This window comes from Morone saxatilis, unplaced genomic scaffold, assembly GCF_004916995.1.
Source record: "Morone saxatilis isolate NCDOM2014 unplaced genomic scaffold, NCSU_SB_2.0 Contig16, whole genome shotgun sequence".
Taxonomy (NCBI): Eukaryota; Metazoa; Chordata; class Actinopteri; family Moronidae; genus Morone; species Morone saxatilis.
Genome location: NW_023339718.1, coordinates 11,402,252 through 11,424,258, shown reverse-complemented (window position 1 = coordinate 11,424,258; position 22,007 = coordinate 11,402,252). Strand labels below are relative to the sequence as shown.

Below are 22,007 nucleotides of genomic sequence, written 5' to 3'. Positions count from 1 at the left end.
TCTCTGCGATTGCGTTGTAAAGTACGCTTCATGCATCTGCTATGGCCTCTCTGCTCTGCGTATAGCTCAGCTTCCCCCCCATGTTAAACTCTGTAGATACAGACACTGCCACACACTTTTACTTGGATCATAAGTGATGGTTGAGAGGGATATACATTGCTTTTTAGTGAAATCCTACTCCTTCTGCCTTTAAGTCATAACTCACAATATGTTAGCAGAGCCACTTTAAATTAAGAAAAAGTTGTTTTCCTTTAAATTCTAAATCAAAACAGTGCATATTATCTGTACTTTGGCAAATACCATAATCTCCAATATCTGCAATTAGAAGTGATGTAATTAACACTTTCCAGCATCTCCAGGCAGCATAATATGCTTGATTATGATAAAGTGTTTATGCATGGAACTGATTATATGACGTTGTTAGTGATAACCAGGTTTCTAAACTGATTCAAGCTCAGGTTCCAACTAAAATGAATAGAAATAGAAAATCATTTTAATTACAGTATCTCCACATGAATACCAATGATTTTAAACTGTAGGACTCAGGTTACCAAAGAATCTCAAAGAGCCTTGATTGTTATGAAAACATGTCGGGGCAGTCCGGCAGTAATATGACAATGAATGACTGTGGTTAGCCAAAACATAGGCTCTACTTTGGTCACTATTGATTTCTTTTTGTTTGAATCAACAAATTCAGAAGCTTCCCGAGGCAAACAAAATCAAAGCCAAACATAGAGACTCTCGAAAAAAAAAAGCCACATAAAATATGTCTACATACAGTTATTCATTTGTTTTGAGTGGAATAAACAGGGACAGCCGGAAACAGGGATGAAAAATTAGTCAGATACAGGAGCTGTTGTTTCCTGCAGGTTTGGCACACACAATTATTCTATAAGCCAACTCATCTGCATCAAACACATTCACAGTGTTTCTCTGCCTGCCTCCCTCTTTCACTTCTTCTCTGCACCTCTCACTTCTCCCCTCCTCTGCTCCGCTCCTCTTCCCCCCCATCCCTGTTGACATGCCGCAGTAAAAGGTAGCTCCAGATGAGTGCAGCTTTGAAACCAGCCGAGTGGTGGGCACATCCAGGAGGGTTTTATATGTATGTGGCTTTCTTGTAAAGCTTCAAATCTCACCACTGAGCAGGCACCTCCACTGCCTCAGATTATACCCCTCTACTGTCTGATGACTTGCAGGAATCATTATTTATTTTTTTTACCATCTATTTCTCGTCTAGCACCTCAATCACTCTCGACTGATGGCTTCCCAGTGATTATAAACAACTTGGCAAAGACATATTACGGTGCTGGGGCCAGGGTGAAGGGGGAAAAAGTGAAAGAATAGGAAAAGGGACGAGGGGGGTGACAGAATTCACGCGTCTCTCCTCCAGCACCTTTTTCTGCCTTCTACTCTTCAATCTCTCCATTGTGCATGTGCCACCTCTAATATTCCTGGCTATCAGCCAATGCGAAGAGGGATTTTACATGTGGTTAGCAATTTTTTCAGACCATCAAGTGCCACCATTATAAGAATCCAGCAGGCCAGTAATGTTATGGATTTAAACTAAGATGCATGAAGTTTAGGATTCTGAGATGTGCCTAATGGTATCTCCCTTCCCAGCATGCTGTCTGAATTTCTATAAGAACCATTGTCAAAACATGATGGAATATAAGTATATAAGTATGGTAAACAGAACAAATGTATGAACGATTTATGTGTGTGTTTATGTTTTCTTTCAAAAGAGTTTCAGGGCGATGGCTAGGAGTAAGATGAGAAGTGTGAAGGCAAGCCATGTGTTCAGATTACCTAATTCCTTTTTTGTAAGATTTCTCAAAATGTAACGTTCATTAGACAATTAACTATATATTCTATGATATACATTCTACCAATCACAAAGTAGATGGGAGGTTGATATGTTGACGTGAAAGTTAGTCTACAGCTCATAATTTCTGGCTAATTACATTTATCCTTCCAACAGCAAGAAGACTTAATAAAGTAAAACTGATAAGTGAATGTCATCCAAAATGTTGATTGTGATAGCAGAGGTCTTGATTACACTTAGCACAATAAATACAAATTGCAATCAGCAACTTGGCAACCAAATTTATATCAAACTTTTAATTAATAATTTTTCAGCATATATATATATTACATATTTAATTCATTATGTTATTTGAGAGGGACAACGTGATATATATGGTATATTGCACCAGATATACTGTAGCTAAAAGCGCTAATTCTCCTGTGGTCTCATGCTCCTGGTCCCTGAGCGGCATAGACCTTTATGCACCGCTCAGAGGCGAGCAGTTTAATTTCTCTGTGCGAGCACATAAAGCTCACATAAAGAGAATAAATCCATATTATTTAGTGTATAATTTATTTCCCTTTAGTACAAAGTGTAACACATGCTTGAGGAGTGTTGGTATTATGGTAATTGCTTCAATAAAATGATTTATATTCATGAAGCACACAGTCATATTTAATATTGGCAGGGATTCACCTCTGATGTTGACAAATTGCTCTGGACCCTGTTGGTACTGACATGTGCACTACAGAGATACACACAAGCACACTAACACAGTAACATACAACTGAATACACACATGTTGTAGCTACGTACACAAGAGGCATGTACACACACACACACACACACAGACAAACATGTGCACAGTGAAAAACACCAAAAAATGTCTGTATTTAAGGTGGATAGAAAAGATTGTGTCCAATTATATGAAATAAGAAGCACAAGTTGGGGAGAAAAATTTCACAGTAGGACTATAAAAAAGATATGCAAACAGGTTTGGACACTGTTTACAGTCATTTTCATATAAAGTATCTTGGGATACTATATGCTTGATGAGAGAGCCAATTTGAGTGTGGGGGAGGAAGAGGGTCAGATAGAAACAGCCAAACTGGTAAGGAGACCAAACCAGAGATCATCTATGGATTAAATATGGCCTGTGTGCATGTGTATGTGTTATACAAATGTTTGATCTAATTCTATGCTGGGTAAACATGCCACATCATTACTGCAGGACACAGATGTCATACTTTTCAGAGAACACTTGTTCAGTCTGTCAGTCACCTGCTCCCTCGCCCCTTCTGGAAAACTAATGTGCCAAAAAATGCTCAAACTGAGTACACTGAATACACACTGAATGTCTCTGCTTGCTTACACTCACATGATCAACCCAGCATGAGTCTGCAAACTGCGATTAAAGAGATTAAATCTTTATTTAATCTTCAAATGTGATTTCTTAAAGTGAAAAGAACAAATGGGCGAGGCAATGTCAATGGTTAGAGATCCACTTTTTTTGGATTATTTGAAAATAATTATAATATCCTGATATCACTATTTACTACATGCTTATGAGCATCAGCAAATTAATCAAAAACTGAATAAGTTAAAAATGAAAAAAGTAAATAGAATCAAGTCAAAACTAAACTAGGCAACAAAACAGTCCCATTATACAGACACAGAGTGACTAATTCTAACTATATGAGTAGGAAGATAACAGTAATTGTAAAAGTTAGAAAAGTTACAATTCTGCTCCATTGTGACTTTTTGGCTGTTTAATTTGGAAAAACATCTAAATCAAATGCTGATTGCTTCACTGCAGAACTATTCATTCATATTTAATGTATTTGATTTAGATTTTTTCCAAATGAAACTGCCAATAAGTCAAAAGAAGGTAAAAAACTAGATATGTATTCTAACAGTGTACTTTGAAGGATTAAAAGCCATCCACAACAGACCATATTATGACAAATACCACATTTTGTAGAGCAGAATGCTGTTCTGGTATATTTAAGATAAATTGGAGAGATACACATGGTGCCGCAGTATATTCTGAAAAATATCTTTCAACTCTGCACTTAAGAGACCACAGGAACAAGATCGATTCAGGATTTTGAGTATCATGTATTTAACTCTATCTTTGCATGTTCAGAACATGACTTAAGCTGAAAACCCACAAGAGTCCAATGTGTGTAATAAGAATATGGGTTTCAATATGAGTTCAACTGGGGGGAAAGAAAGATATTCAAATTGTACAGAATCACCCTTAGGGGGGAAGCTGAAATGGGGTTCTGTACTCACTGCGGTTAGCTCATGGAAGTCGGTTCAATTTCACAAAAACTGAGAAAATTAAAAGATTGAAATGCAAATTATTCCCCACTTAGCTGCGCTTCAGAGCGTGCTCACCAAGCAGATATCAGCCATGTCTGCGTGTGTGAAAAATAGAGAAAGACTCTTTGTGCTTACGTCAACATATTGTATGTGTATGTGTATGTGTGTGTGTGTGTGTGGCTGTGTGTGTATTCACGGGAAACACATACAGCTTTACATTATTTCATTTCACCCTCGTTGTCCCTATGGAAGATAGTACAGTTCGTGTTTTACATCAGGACAAAAAGGAGAGCAGAGAGTATTTTGATGGCCCTTTACTGTGAATTGAAATTAATTGGAGAAGGCAACTTCGTAAATCGATTTTTCCAGCAGTTTGCTGTGGGTCTTCCCCTCTCTCTCACGCTCTCTCTCGCCCTTTCTTGTCGGCTTTGAAATTTTGCTTGTAATGATGTTATTTTAGAAAAGAACTACATTGGGAAAGTCACTGGTGCACAGACGGCAGCATACTGTACCCAAACAGCCACACTTACTCATAGACAGGCACACACACCTTTCCTGGTATTTGAAACCTTAAGACAACTGATTAGCTTCATTTAGAAACACAGACTTCACAATCCAGTATCTCCTATTGCAGACTAAGGAAAGGAAGACACGCTAGTTTGTTGCATTGATCAGAGTTTTTCTTTTAGACAAAGTATTGCCCTTTATTGAGAAAGTATATTCTCTCTTCCTGTCCATCTCTGCCTGCACAAATAGTCTGAATAAATTTGTGTATAGGGTGCAAGTAGGATGCACAATGCCAGTATGACTTGTGATCATGCCTGTACATAGTTCTGTTTTGGTTTCACTCATCAGCCATATTTGTCTGGCCAATGCTGGAAGCATGCAATATTAAGCTTAATGGATAGATATGAAAAGGTAAGGCAGATGGTTTATTACTGTGCTGGTAGTTGGCAGGCATTTCTGTAGTGTTATGGCCCAACATATAGCGCAAGAGGAATGGCTTATTGCCAATTATAAGATAATTGTTTTTTTCATGTTGTAGGTGTAGTATATATAATGTCCAGTCAGTGACTATTTCATATTAGCAAGAAAGATTCATGGCTGTCTAAAACATGCATATCATTCAAAGCATTAGATAGCTTTAAAGAATGAATAACTAAAATATGCATCCAGTTTTGGTTGGGTTTCAATAAAATTTGGTCGGAAAAGTTGGAATCAGTCAGGTTGGATCCACCATAACAGGAGCTAGACTGGCTTCTGTGGGTTGAAATGTTTAAGTCTCTTAACTCTCTGACCACACCCAACATCACAGCTGGGTGTGGTCATGCAGGTGTTGTCTTTTGTATTTGTGACCACATACTGTAACAGTAGATGACAGCTGCACAGGCTGTGGATAAAGCCTGCTGTCTAGTTGGCAGGGCAAGCAACATTGTTACACTGTGCACAGTTACGCTTTAAACGGACCAGTTTCCAGTCTGTTTTATGCCAAAGCCGACCACTCTTCTGGATATTAAGATTTAGCTAATAAGACTCCACATATGTATGTTTGTCTTTGTCTTTTATCCCAGAAACACTAACTGATCATGCTTTCTTCTCTCTAGTTTCATAGCAGATTAAACATAACAGACTTTCCCAGATGAAAATCTGGTGGTCATAGCCTCTGTGCAATCTCTTGTGTACTTAAATGTTCTACAGTTCTACTCAAATTCAGGTCAAAATTATTCTAAATCTAACCACACTCACGCATACTTACTGGTATGTTTGTGTGTCTGCCCTTCAGAGACACTCTGACCAACTTGCTGCATCATCGCTTGTAAACATTCATAAAACTGACTGCTTTTTGGCCTTGGAGACCTTTTTCTTATTCCCTGGAATGAATGAAGGGAGAGCAGTCAGTGAAGTTCCAGACTGTACCAGGCCAAGTGTGGAGACCAGCGATAAACCCCTGGCCTTTTTCTGTGAGTGTGTGTATGCCTGCATCTGTATGTGTGTATGGCTTAGTGTGGTAACTTCCTAATGCCCTCCCAGAATAGCTGGGGTAAGAGTACTGCTCTGAATCTGTGTGTGTATGTGTACCATATGCAGAAATTGCTTGACATTGGACTTATTACAGAAACACTAATTTCTCCTCTTCTCTCCTCCTTTTTTCAAGCCTCATCAGCACTTTTGCCTCCTTTTCACAGTTGAAAGGAACATAAAAATGATGGAGTCAGCAGAAACTTCTTTGAGCTTATTTACAGGCTGGGTTTCCCTGCTCGCTTCCTATATATGGATCAATACAATCTGTGTATAGTATAAGGGTTACAACAGCCAAGGGTGTGTATGTGTATGTCTGAACGTGTTTCTTGTCCATGTGTATGTGGCACTTTTGTGTGTGTATGCGCTTTTTTTTAAAGGGCAAAAGTAAGGGCTTTTCCTGCAAAAAAAAAGATGGAATTTCACACACCAGTGTACAGCCAATCCATAATATTTGAAGGTTATTTAAAAAGTGGTGATGAATGAAGCTATTTATTAATATCTCACCCTGGTAGTCTTCATGGGAGAATAGGAAACATTACTAACAGGAAACTTTGAGGTGGATTTGCCCATTCTGTAAGGCATGTGTTCACAAATATTACTTCCTTCCCCTGATGATGAATCACAAAGCACATCTTAAAAGTACATCTTTGAAGTAAAGAAAAAAAAGTTAGGCAAAAACTTTTACAACTGTCGTGGATGTCTGAAACCTACAGTAACTATGATTTGTCCTGATAAAAAAACTCACACATGCAGCACCAAACAAACAGATGCAATACAAAGCCAGTCAGATTAGATCCAAGGCACTTCAATCTCTCTTTCTTTGTCTCAACAAAAAACACACAGTAGCACATGAATGCGTGTCCACCACACACACACATGCACAGTGAATTCAGCTAGCAGCTACGGTACTGTGGTCTCATTAAAGGTGACTGCATGCAAACTGTGTCTTGTTCTATCAAACCAATAAGACCATGGCCGCCTTTCTGAGTGCAACTTCTGACAGATAGATCTCTCAGCAATTTTCCCTTGACTAGGACAATCTGTGTGTGTGTGTCTTCCTATGCACACACTCAAGTCTGTAAGTGTGCGTGTACTTCTAAACTCTTTCACTTGATCGTGATTGTGTTTGAGTCGCTCATATTCAATTTTAACACTGTCATTCTCAATATTTCACACCTCACAACCCACATACCCTCACAACCCACAAGCACTTTACCTTTGAACATGGTACATTTTTGTACCTTCTTTTCTGTACCTGTAAAAATTTACCTGTATACCCTAGTACAAAATGTACCAATTGGAAAGGTACAGAATTGGTACCTAATGAGGTACAGTTGGAGCGACATGCCATTTGGTACCTTTATGTGGCAAAAACATACCATTAAATTCAGAGATATACATTTACAATTATTCATCAAAATTTAATTTCCAGTACCTTTTCATTGTATTGTTCAGCCATTGAAAATCTGAGTTGTCCAAACAAGTGAATCCTGTGGGAATGTCCTAGAATCAAGTTTTGAGCTCTTAACTTGAGCAGTGCCGGACTACAAGTGCACTTGCCATGGGCACATGCCACAGCAGACTGCAAACTGGAGGGGGAAAATGGGTTGTACTAACCAACTCTGCAGGGGCTCCCTTAGAAAGCTAAATAAATACAGAAAACGAGTCTCCATAGAGAAATGCAAAGAATGAGAAAATAGACAATAAAAAAGTAATAATACTTAAATTAAATAAAATTGTGAGTAATAGTAATGGCTAGTGGAAGCATTTTACTCAGCTACACTGACAATTAGCTACTTGATTAAATTAACAAAATCACTCAAATAGATCCATTATGAACTTGCCAATACATGCTGAAGAAGGGTATCTTGCCTGAAATGTCCGTATGGCAAAATTAAATATGTTGAATGGAAGTGCTGTCCTAGATCTTTGCTCATTAAATTATTCCCAGGCCACGTAGACCAAGAATTGAATGGAAATTTACTAGTAGCCTATTTTATCTCAATAAACCCAACTCTCAATTTAAAGATTTAGTGATCACAGATTATCATGTACCCCTTTCAGTAAGGCATGATTTCGTACCTTAAAAATTAAACAAAGGTCTGCAGTTATCACCTTGAGGACCTTTTTCACATCTTACAGGGTACTTTTCTAACAACTGTACCTTCGGGTACAGAAATGATACTCCTATTTCTCTGTTTGAACAAGCATACTGTATGCAAAATGTATGTCAACAAAACTCCTAAATCTAAGATTAGTTTACATAGATTTCATGGACATTTCGTGGAGAGGGGTAAATTGAGATACCACTGGCATTTTGTGTATGATGTAATCTGAGTTATAATGTAACAAAAATGAAATGAGCAGTTGCATACATGCCCATATTCACATAAAAACTCACACAACACATCAGTGTCACCAATCCCTGTATGTTGCACTTGCTAGACAACTGTTCCACTCCTACAACCCTGTCTCCAAAACAACACTTGGAGGACAGTGTTACAATCTCACCCTGTTTTTTTAACACCTCACCCCCACAAGCTGAGCTCTCTTTGTCCCCACAAAGTTTCTCTCTGCCTCACTTTCTATTTACTCCCATTGTGTCTCCTTGTCCTCACCCTGCCTTCCCATCACCCGTTTTGTTTCTGTTTCATTGTCATTATTACACTGAGTAGCTTTGTCAGAACATATATGAATTATGAGCACAAAGTTTAAAACCATATTGATTATGGAAACTCAGTTAAAAGGCACACACAGCAATTAATGCTCTGATTGGCTGAAAGTGAGCCTGGTTTCTTTTTCTTTTGAGTTGGAGTGCATAATTGCATTTTGCCACATTTGATTAGGTTGTGAAGTGGTCCTCATCCCTAAAGAAGGGAAAGGTAAAGTGAAAAAGAATGTAGCTGGGCAAGACCTCAGAGAATAGTTGTAACAAGTGCTCGCTCTGTTGCTCTCTCTTCTCGTATTCAAAAAAATAATATTCTTACACTTCTTAACACTATTTTCCATTCAGTTCATGTCCCTTTTAAATATTTGTGTTCACTGGATACCAATAACATGCAATTTGCCATGCTCTAACGCTCCCTTCTCACCACTGCAGATGTCACATTAAAACTGTTTTCCCACATGGTGCTGCACATTTGGTCTCACATACACCACAAAAAAACCCACAAACACAACCACACATAAACTCTGTTTAAACTACTGTTCTGTGGCCTTTTAATTCAATACAACTAGTTAAGAGGAAGACAGATTCATTACATTCCATCACTTTCCTCCAATTTAGAAAATGTTAATGTAAAGCTGTTATTATCTTACAGTTCAGTTAGTCACAAAAAATGTAGCTTACTACTAAGAACAAAGAAAACGCTAAAATACTAAAAGAATAAGACCCTTTAACAGTGACCAGATAAAGAAAAACTTGTTTGTGCTACTTAATAAATAAAATATACATTAATGTAAATTATACATAATTAAATTACTTATGCTTTATCCATAAGTGGCTTATCATTCCATTTAAAACTGTTTTAAATCAGGCTATGGAAGATAGTTCTAATCTTTATTTGCAAGCAGGGGAAAAAATGAACATTGCGTTACCCATGCTCATAGAGGGTGAGTGAAAGTTATTTTTTTATTTTCAAGTAAAAGGTAATTGTATACAGATACGTTGACTAAATGAGAACACGGGTCTGTCAAATACAATACTTATAGAGATAAAAGTTCCGTAAGGAAACTTCAAGTAGTTTTTGGTTTCATATGTGCATAGTCAATGTTTCATCAAAACATTTAAATAATCCCCACCTAGTAAAATTTTAATTATCAGCTGCTATCTGCTAAAAAATAACTACTTTGCAGGACGTGTTGTGTGACCTTGTTGGAAATTAAATGTGGTTACAGGTGTTCCGAAAAGCCACACTCAAAGGCAGGCTGAAAAGCCAGCCATCACAGAGATAAGCTGTATTAGAATAACCACAGCGGCAAAAGAAATTTAATCTTTGAAGTGTTTTTCTCATGAAAAATAAATATGACAGCACTTATGTAGCTAAAATAGGAGGCAGATGCTCATCTTTTCTGTGCAAAGTGATGAAAATTTGCCAGCATAAACTAACAGATGTGTACAATAAATACATGTTCCAACATCTAATTTCTTTTGCTATTACAACGCAGGAGATATAATATAGGAGTAACATACGATGCATGTATGAGTTGTCTATATAACTCTAATAAAGGCAACTGCACTGGACAGGAACACTTTAAAATACAACACACAGTGACTGACTTTCACACATGACCCTCTGATAACATTCAGACTTGTCAATCAGGAGGCAGAGATGTTGTGCCTTTCAAATTGTCACTATCACCAGGCTGATAACCGGTTTCTCGCCCACAACATTGTTTCCGGTCCTCTATATCCACCTCTTTGCCTCCCTTCCTCTCTCTAGCTTGCTATATTTATTTCCAGTCATAACACCAGCTAAGATGTTGGTTTGGTTACTGTGAAAACTTGAGCTATTCTGTCTTTCTTCCCAACCTTCTCTATTATTATATAGTCCTGCCTCAGCAGTCACTATAATGACTGACTGAGCACTAACAAGGTGTCTAACAAGGTGTGCACCACTCTGCTCTCCCGCTGTTTTATCTTATTTGACTGACCTATCTTCTATTCCTCCTCTTCTGGTTCTTCTTCCATCTGGCTGAGGTGTTTGGGAGTTTTGCTGGGGGTTGGTAGAGAGGGGGATGCCTTGTTAGCATAAATGATTGCATAAATCTTGTAATTATCTGGATTCACTGAGGGTCATTGAGGGAAATTGGGACTTAATTTGTTTCTATGCCTTTTGTTGATGAACAAAAGGAACCAGTATATAGATCTATTCTTTTATCTCTATTGTCTTTTTAACAAGTGCTAATCGAAGGTTGCATCATTCTGCATGTCTTATTGATCCCGACTTGGTACTTATCCATTATGTTGAGTTTCTAAACATATTGTAAGCTTTACTGTTCTATTTTTCAGCCATAAGTTTCTACATTTTGGCATCAGATACACCTGAACAATGTACATGAATTAAAATTCAGCAGAAAAATTACAGTGAGCATAACATTTATCAAGAGGCAATTAAACCTATTGTTTATTCCAGCTGCATTCTGCTCAAAGCCTGACCTTTACAACACATTCACTGGGAAATAAACGTAATTCACTTGGTCTGTTTATCTGAGGCAGTTAACAACAGAGAGCCCAAAATAAATATGCTTGTATTACAATTAAGCCAGCCACCTCATTACTGTCCTTGCTAACTACAGCTTTACTGACTCCCCAGTGAAAGAATCTGTATAGAAAAAGAACAGCCCATTTCAATGTGCTTCAGGTCTGCTTTGGCAGATGTATATTTTATGGGATATACACACCTTCAGTCATTACAATCCGCACTTATCTGAGGATTAATATTATATGTATTATAATGTTTGTAGTGTCTTAGTCTGTGGCTGTTTGCGGTCACCAGCTGAATGTGACATTTACTGTCGTGGATCAGCAGGAGACAATTTGTTCATGCAACATAACCAGCATGATTAAACCTTTAACGTAGAGAGAGACAGTGAGAAAGAGAGAGACAAAGTGTGTGAGTACGTTAACATCATGTGAGAGCCAACACATATGTTACACCCTGACACGTATAATGCAAACATGCTGGGTAATATGAAGGTATTTTAGCTGGTGGATACAGTTCCCGTCTCTACCAGCGGGAGAGAGGTAGGGTAATTAAAGTTGAAGGCCAAATCTGTTGCCCTATGACGACAATCAAACAAAGACAGGAGGCACATTTCCATTTCTCAATTGCATAAGGACTGAACCTGTTAAATAACCCTTTGTTATGTATTTTTTATATGTCATGTTCGATATCATCGTAGCAATCGTAGAAATGTGTTAAAGCACCAAAAAATCTTTTTAAGTCACAAAGATTCATGTCATGTCATACAGACTTTGTAATCATGTTTTGGCCATTTCATATGTCACCATATTATCAAGAATGACTGGACTGGACTGGAGATAGGGGGCCAGTGATGAAGGAAGTATTCAGATCCAAATTCAGCTCTGGCCTACAACTTTACTGTTTTGGGTAAAAAAAGCTTTAAAAAGCTTTAAAAACACAACATAAAAAAATAAATCAAAAAAAGCAGCTATGGCAGGTTTGAGTAAAAGTAACAATCAAATACTATAAATAAACTATAATAAACCATAAAGCTTATTTAAAATTATAAGTAAAAGTACAGAAGCATATTCACCAAAACATATGTGCATTAAAATGTATTATTTTATAAAATTAAAATTATTAAAGATTAAATGCACTTAGTTATGGTGGATGGATGGAAAATATTGAGGGCAGAGGGATGGAAGCTGAACAGCTGGACCTCATCACATGTGAACAGTAAGAAAGTAGTGGACAGAGGGAGGGAAAGTGAGATCTCTGGGAATGGAGAGAAAAAGGGAAAAGGAAAGGAAGCAACTGTGACAGAAACAAGAGAGCACAAAGTGGAAGAAAGAGCAGGAGAGAGACAAGCATTTAATGGAACTGCTGAGAGCCAGTCTATTTTCACAGTGGCACATCTCTGTAGCCAGAACGAGACTGTGAGAGGGGCAGAAAGAAGAAAAGAGGGAGGATAGATGGAGAGATAGAGGGACACAGTCAGGAGGGATGGGCATCCTAAAGTTGGGTCCACTTCACAGCAGCACAACAGAGTCGTTAGAGAGGGATAATGGATTAGAGGGAGTCATAAAGAGAGGAAGAGAGATCGAAAAAGAGAAGAAGAGAGCAGGAAAATGGTGATAACGTTGGATTCCCAGCAGTATGGCACAGCAGAAACGGAGATAATGATGGAGAGAGAGACACATAGAGGGAAGTGAGAGAGGGAATGGGGAGTGCTGAATGTGAACGCGACTCACGTTGAGAAAACTCAGCAGTAAGTAAAAAGAATTGTGGAGAATGGAGAGAACTGGGGGGTAGAGGGATGAGATATACAAAAGGAGGGATGATGGAAACAGAGAAACAATAGGGCTTTTTCTATATGATGCCTCAACAAGGCAGTGAAACGAATACACACTGTCTCTCTCTCTCTCACTCACACACACGCACGCACACACACAGTCATACTCATACAGGCAGAGAGATGCGCAGCAGGGAACAGTGGAATAAAGGAGGTGCAGTGTGTGAGAAGAATAAAAAAGAAAAGAGAGAAACAAAGAGATATTTAGAGCAGCAGATGGAAAGATGAAAGTGTTGATTATGGCCTATGGCCCTGACTGTGTGTTTGTGTTTGGTGGGTATCTGCAATTTTTTTCATACAGTGAAAACAAGAAGTTCACAGTGTGCTTATGTCTGTGACTGTGTGTGTATTTCCCACAAAGTTAGCTTTAATTGAGAGACACTAGCACTCACGCTGACACTGGGGATGCATGCTAAGATAACACACATATGTGCGCACACACCCACAAAAACAGTCTGTTTCTCCACAGTGTCTTTTTCCTCCCCTACTGGTTAGGACATTAATTAGGGGAGAACACCACAAAGCGAGACAAAGAGAGTGACTGGGAAAGATGTGTGAAAGACAAATATTCAACGTGACACCAGAGTTTTGCTTTTGACTGTTCTACTTTAGCTCAAACATTGCTGGCAAAACTTAGGAGTCAAGACAGGGCAAAAAAGTGGGTGAGACAGATGGAGGGAGACAGGGAGGTATCAAAACAGGAAATGGGCTGGAGGAACAGGGTAAAGTGTCCGCTCGCACACTCTGTCTCTCTTAGTTTAATTTTACTTTCTCTTCACACAAGTCCGACTGTACCAACAGTACCTCTCTCTCCCTCCTACACAGATGACACGTCAGCGGAGATGTCTCCTTTGACTGCCAAATTCTGTTGCCTGTTTGCACATTTCAATTACAGCACAGTTCACAGTCCATTTGATAACCGTGTCCACTTTAGGTTTCTACTCGCTCAGAGTGCAGCTTTGCACCAAAAAGAAAGCAGTACTAAAAAAGGAGTATTGAGGTTGTTGCAGCTTTCAAATGTAACGTGTTGCAGATGTTCTCTACAGAAGTTGTGGAAAATACTACTGGAGCAACACCTGAGGGCACTTCAGACCCCCAGCTTTATGTGTAAAAATGGCCCAGAAACCTTTTTCTACAGAAAGACGTTTTTCTTTGGACTGCTAAATTATCTTTCCACTGCTTTTACTGCTATTTCTTGGCTTCCTAGTGTTTTATCTTTCTTTCTTCCTTCTTAGAATTATGTTTCTCTTGTAGCACTTTGAGGTTTGCTTTTAATGAAATGGATCACAAATTAATCGCATTATTAATGCATTTACTTGGAATATTCAATAGAATTCTCCAGATGACTCAAACACAGTAACAAACGGTCACTTTAATTTGCCTTTGGTTTTATTCTGTCTTCAATATCCGTAGAAAATTACATTTAATCCACTTTAGAGGTTGTAATTTGAACAGCATTATCATCTTTGACGATGAATAACACTTTCATTCCATGCCATGTATGAGTGTTTCTGTCTCACAAAGGCATTTTCGCTTTCAAGCACATTCTTATGTTCCTGTTGGTTTACAATTATCCACGTCACTGACTGAAGTAGACACTTTCTTATCAGCACTTCTGCTCAGCTTGTTGAAACTTCTGTCTGAGGTACTGCAACTTTCTTCTGACCACACTCCCAACAACTCATCCAAACTGCTACAGGCTGTCTTGTTTTCTATCCTCCTGAATTCTTGCAAGTCACCCCCGTCCTCCACTGACTGCCTGTGGTGGCTCATTTCAAACCCCAAACCCGGCGTACAAGACTGCAAATGAGTGCACATCTCCATCCCTCAGGGCCACGGTCTGTCCAAGCTCTACATACCAGCCAGTCAATGCTCTGCACTCTGCTAATGTTGTCTGCTTGGCTCTCCCCATAATGTGACCTGGTAATCACTCACCCCAGCCTTGACTCGCCTCCCTCCTGGCTCTGAAAAATATTGGAATGACCTTCCCACCTCAGCCAGGGCCAAAGAGTAACCCAACTGAAGCTCAAAATTAATCTCCTTAGGAAACATTTCACAACCTCTTTAAATCATATCCTCTCTCCCACATCGCGCCCCCCCCCACACCACCACACACACCACACACACACACACAGCACTTACATACTTCATTCTGTCTCCGGCTCTTATTTAACTTTTGTGCGATCACCTGCAAATTATTTTTCCTCATATCTTTTCTTCACATTTGCGTTGGCAGCAATAGAGATGTAATCTGCTCTCAAAAGAGGACCGGTGAAGTGTGACAAAAAACAAGTTCTGAACAACATCCAGGACAGATGTGCTGATAGGTGGTCTCTCCCATTGGTTAACTCAACTGTATATTTTTGATGCACGGTTTGTATTCAACACAGCAGGAACAGCAGCTGCCTGTGTGCTACCTGTAAATGCTAAATTGTATTTTCTAGAGCCTATTTATTATCTTTTGCACCAACGAGTACTTGACCTTACAGTTCTCTCCTTCAGCATGGTTTATTGCTCTTCAAAGTATGTACAACTTTTTGTCACGGTGGCTGATGTGGTGTCTGACCTTGTTCTGATGGAGTGTGCTGTATATCCACCTTTTATGCCCTTTACCTGATGGTTGCCTGTACAGTTAGCATTGTATACATTTATGTCCAATCTCCTTTCTTGCCTCTTTTTCAAAGATTGGAAGTAAACTATGACAGCAGTTTGCCAATATTAATGTGGGTTATACTAAGCTGCTGTTATTATGTATGCATGTGGGACTTGGGACTTTTTATTATTTCTTTTCTGTATTCCTTCTACACATCTTAAATCTATTTTTGTTTAATTTTTTTCTGGCAAAGTTGCTCTTTGAGATGTTGTCTCAACAGGAGATGCTGTTGAATAATACAACCAAATCCCACATTTCTACTAGGCCTTTGATGTAGCGGTTAACAAAATATAAAATCAACCAGCAGATTTTGGCAGATGGAGTCCTTTCCATTCTGTTGTGTCTTTACCTGTTCCCCTCTCTCTTTCTCTCACTCTCCTTGAGACCAATTAGACAGTTTATGGAGTACAGACATTTTTTTCCCACTATTCCGATTCCCTCTCTCTCACTTCCTTTATGTCTTTCCCTCTATTGGCAGTAACACACACAGCAGACTGAGAGACTTATGGGTGAAGTTGTAAACAGACAATCAATTGGCTGGTACTTTGGTGGCCCTGAAGAGCAAGAAGTAGGGAGTGCTGGAATATAGAAAATGGAGAATCACAGAGACTGGGAAGAAGAGGGGAGAATGAGGGTAAGGAAGGGGACACAAGAAGAGCCAGAGGAAGAAGGAGGACAGGTGATGAAGAGAAGGGACAAAATAATACAAAACAAGCGATGAAAGGAAAAAAAGTATAAGTACGGGAAGTGGATAGGAAGAAATTGTCAAAGGGAGGGAAAGGAGGAAGAAAAGAAAAGAGAAGGGTCTAGAGAAATCAGTGTAATCCCTCTGCACCTCCCTCGTTCTCCTCTAACCCTCTCTCTCTTAACATGACACAGCCAAAAGCAAAATTCTGGCATCATGTTTGACTATTCGCTCTTATCACTCATCTCCAGCTCCCCCTGCTGTGTGTGTGCGTGCGTGCTTTTGCATCTGAATCAGTTTTCCCTAAGGGTAATATTTCAGGGTGAGGCACAAAGGTATGGGACATTATAAAGGTGCTGCAAGAGAACTGCTGCATGAATATTCAGTGTGTGTGTTTATATTTGACACTGACTTTATGAACCTTTTTTGAACCTGTTTGTAGTTTGTAGTTTTTCAAATTAAGTCTTATTTGTCAGTTAAGATATAGTTTCATTTTATAATTAGTTCTCTAGCACTTTGATTTCTCACTGCGGCATATGTCACATCACACATTCAAAGAAGCACTTATACCATTATGCCAAATCTGAATGGTTGGCATGACGTCATTAAGCATCAGGACCCTCCGCCTTTATATATGACAGACAGAGCATCACTACCCTCTAGTTGTTACTAGGCTAACTAGCTTAACTGTCCTAAGACCAGACTGGACACCTCCAGTGTGTCCTGGTGTGTCTAGAAAAAAAGTTCCCCAGTGCTACCCCTCCCTCTTAGTGATGTGTGGACTCGGAAGCTCAGTTTGTACGTTCCAGCCAAGAGCAGAAGAGACTCAGTTCAAGTGTTGGATTGTTCAGTGCCACACGTAAGTCTCACAAGCACTCACACACTTTGTGGAAGTAAATGTTTGTTCACTGACGCATCCAGGCACAAAGCCGAGGGCACAGTGGTACAATTTTTCACAAGAAAAACAGATAAACACGACGTTGCAAAACATAGTGTTTTAACCTATAACACTGCCTACCCTGGAGTGAAACAGTCTAGTTGTCCCATGTGTGTCAGTGCGCACATACATAGTAGCAACCAGGTGCCAGGGGACAATGTTATACAGCCAAAAGACATTCCCAGAAATCGGGGGGCTCGACAGAGATTCACTCTCCGAAATCTTTACGAAAAGAGAGTTTCAGAAAGCATGCATGGTGTCAATATGAGTGTCAAGGACACTAATGAGGGGCTACTGACTTCAATTCATCACTGCGTTATAACTCTAAATACAGGGGAAGTCAGCCTTGGTGTAACAAGAGATAATATTTGCCTTAGGAATAGTGCCTCACAAGCAGAGGCAAGAGAGTTTCGATTGAAGGTATTTCCTGGTCCCAAAGAAACAGGGAAATGTAGTGCACATTCCATCCTGGTCCTGCATGCCTTAAATGAGTATCTCAGGAAGCAAGAGTTTCAGATGCTTACACTGGGCAATGTTCTGTGGTGAACAGGAAAACAGTTTGTTAACACCAAGACAGAACATAGCCTTTCTGGGTCTGACAATGTATTCGGTCACTTGCTCAGCCTGCCTTTCAGCCGAGAGAATGGATGCATTCAGGTCCACTCTGGCACATTTCGTCACAGAGAAACAGGTCACGTACGGTCTGTGTCTCCGGTTGTTGGGATTAATAGCTTCAGCGCTGTTGGTGGTTAGGCTGGGCAGACTGTACATGAGAGATTTCCAGCATTGGGCTTCTCTCAGATTGGACCCAGTGTGCCTGAGACCCTACAGGGTTATGGCATCTAAGTCATGCGCACTTGCACTTCACCATTTGAAACGGTTTTATTTCCTCAGGAAAGTTGTGTGTATGAGCATGGTATTGACCAGGAAAGTAGTCATAATCGATTCCAGCCTATTCGGCAGGGAGGTATGTTTAAGGGCAGAACAGTAAATGTACTCTGATCATATACTAGAATTATATAATGTTGTTCTCTAGACTGAGAATGGCCACATATTCACAGAGATAAACACTCCTGTAACATTAGTTAGTAATTGGGTCTGAGTGGGAGGCTGCCTGAAAGCTGTGGGGAGAAAGAAGTTGCAGTCTGTTTTTGTCTGATTCCGCTCATCGACACATTCGATGCAGTCATCGTGTTTAAAGTGACTTCAGTGTTGACACTAATCTTGGTCAGTTTTCACTGTAACTAACCGGGAAATGCTCCCATATAGTGACCTGTGACATTCGTCAGCATAGCATGCTACAGCTAACACATAACAAGTGGTGCACTGTCAACGTTCTGAGTAAAACTCACACTCTAGAATTTCTGTTCCGTGCGTGCAAGTATGTAGTATGTATAGCTGGTTACCAGAATCTCTGTTGGGGTTTCAGAACCATTACACCCCTACCTTTTTCCGTTATTCCTGGGGCATTATGCCACTCACTCTGTGAGAGCAATGCATCGGATAGATTAAGGATGACCAGGATTCAGAATTTGAATTCACTGGTGGTGGACAACACAGTGTCCGCTGTTTTTTGTCAGTCAGTCATCAAGATAAGCTTGTCTCACAATACGGAATGAGATGTCTCACCAGACTGCCATATTCGCTGCTGTGGGGAAGAAGAGGTGTGCTTGTTTTGAATGTGCTTGAAAGGCCCTGAAGCTTCTCTGAAAATGTGAGAATGTGAGGAGTATCCTATAGTGAGATATCTCATTCATGCTACTCAGAAAACCATGCTACTCAGAGAGCCACGAAACCTTAAGTCATCATGTGTCTGAAAGATGAGATCTCTGCTTCACAAAATAGTGAAATAGTTAGTTATAAGTAAACCAGATTCCAGTGATTTTTAATGGTAGTGAAGGTCAGTCAACTTAGCCTTGCGGCAGTAGTCTGTTCATGCTCAGTTAATTTTGTGAGTTAGCCAAATCAGAAATGAATTACTTATGGCTAAAGCACAGTTCCTCTCACATGAACAAGATGCACCTGAAGACACACACACTTACACATACTGTACAGTATATACACTGAACACAGATCCATACACACCAATGTACACACACAAAGAAAAAACCTACACTTGAAGAATTACATCCTTTCTCTCTCTCTCTTTTTTCTCTCTAATGATGCCATGACTAAAATGTTAATTACAGCTAAAAAGAGAAACGATTAAACGATTGCGAATATCAAACAGCAATTAGCATGTATCATCATCATCATTACCACCATTAGCTCCAGCACAAGATGGAGGATTATTTACCAAACGGTGGAATGCTCATCAGTTGCTTATTCAGGGCCTAAAATATTTCATAGGCAGCATAAAAAAATAAAAAATAATTTCTCCTAAAATTTGCATAATTAATGTAGCTTAAAAAATTAACTATTACGAGTCCCAGAGTATGATAGCAAGAGCACACTGTGCTCATAGGAAGATAGCAGTTACTTATTTATTATGCATCAAACCACACACACACATCCGCACAGTCACGCAAACAAGAATGAGCCTATGAAAATGAACATATTCAGTGTCTCTCCTTCATACTATACTCAATAGAAATATTGATACTCAATGAAAGACACAAACCACCTGGAAAACAAACATAATGTACAGCCATATTTATGTCATCTTATTTTTTTCCCTGCTCCCATTGCCCTTTCCTCTCCCTGTCATGGCTCTATTCCTGCACTGATGAAATTTAAATCCTTCCCTAGGTGTCAATTGTCTGATCTACACACCTGAGCATGGCCCGATGGATTCTTGAAAATCTTTGGACAGATAACAAGGATGAGGTCATTATCCTTCACTCAATCCACGTGGAACAAAACCTCTCCTCCCTTTTGTTCTCATCTGATTATTGTGCTCAAACACAAAAGGTCAATCCACACTTATGACACCCAGAGGACTGCTATTATCAAATTTTTACATTAGATTGCTTTAGCAATCACAGTTTTTCTTCTATGCTTACCTCCCCTCCCATTATCTCTCTATCTTTTACCTTTGTGATAGACCCTGCAAATACAGTATGTTTTAAAAGTCAATATCCCTATGGCAAAATATTAAACAACTACACAACTGTGCACCTTCTGGTTGCCAGCTGGAGTAAGCATAATAAACTATGAAAATATACAAATGAACAACACGCTGGCTCTACTCATTCCATAGCTGACATAGCCATGTTTAGTTAAAGCATGCTTTTGGCCACATGGTGGGCAGTATTGTAGGATCTTTATTTAAAAAGGTCTATAGAGAGTTGAGTCTTGGACTGACACTGAAGACAGGGGTTTACATCCTGAATCCTATGTGGATGCTAAAACACGAAGTTAGGAGAGATCATAGATTTTGTTAACTTTAAAATGTGTCCTCATCTGGGAAGCTTTCTAAACATATGTGTTGCAAAGTAGTAGTGTATAAATGTAACTTTTAGGAGACTGGGCTATGTGAAATGTGTGTTCCAGTTCACTCTCCAAATGCAATGTTGTCATCACAACTATATATTTTTTTTAATTAGAGCATTAGAACTTGCTTTGTTATATAAAACCACGCATATTTACCAAACCACCACATCTGTGCATTCATTAATCCTTATCTACCCATCCAAACATTCATTCACTCATTCATCTGTTGCTTACCCTCTCCTGCATTCCACTCCCTCTATCCCATTTCTTCCTTACCTTGTTGTACAAAGGAGCCGTACACAAACCACATGGAATTGTACAGTGTTGTTGAGGACACAGATCCCATGGGTAGCCGGGGTGGGTTGAGCCAGTTGAGCAAGTACACCAGGATGCCAACGAGGAGCACAGTGCCCGCAATGCACGCCCACAGTGACAGGTCGAAGGGTGCCAGGCAGGCAAACATGTCCACGGTGCGTTCGGCCTTTCGCAGCAGAACGCCCACAGAATAATCCATGTAGCGTGTGGTGAAATCCACGACACTCTCTCGCTCAGGCGTGATGGTCAGGGCAGAGAGTCCCACATCGGCTCGCTGTAAGAGGTGGAGGGTAAGAGAGGAGTTTGAAGTATCAACACTGTGAAAATGTGTAGGTGAGGAACACAGCCAAAAATTTTACCCAGTTAAGTACTTTACATCCCACCATCTAAATTGACTAATTAAAATACTAATTACATAGAAACTTTACTGTTACCTAGAAAGATCTAGGCTGTTGGTAATAAACAAAATGTGTTTTCTGTCTTTTTTTTCCATTTTTTGTAAAAAAATAAGTAAATATTAATAAATAATTGTTTTTTGTAAATGTTTTTTTATACCAGTAGGTATAGGCACATGTGTTCTTAGCACACCTGTATACAAATACGGGGGAGATAAGGCAGTGGTTCAAAACCAAAAATCAGCTCCCATTGACAACACTAATGCAAATGCAGCAGAACCATTGCTTTGAAGGTCCAACATTTAGGATGATCTATTGGCAGAAATGCAATATAATATTCATAGGTATGTTTTCATTAGTGTATAATCACCTGAAAAATAAGAATCATTATTTTTTTGTTA

General features: G+C 39.3%; 1 protein-coding gene across 1 annotated transcript in view; it reads right to left on the bottom strand.

Moving 5' to 3' along the window:
* Positions 1-22,007, bottom strand: part of grid2 (glutamate receptor, ionotropic, delta 2) — a 408,773-nt gene that overhangs the window by 16,543 nt on the left and 370,223 nt on the right. The window contains exon 12 of the mRNA XM_035658229.1: positions 21,173-21,485. Coding sequence (XP_035514122.1) covers positions 21,173-21,485 — 313 coding nt within the window. The remainder of the gene's footprint in view (positions 1-21,172; positions 21,486-22,007) is intronic.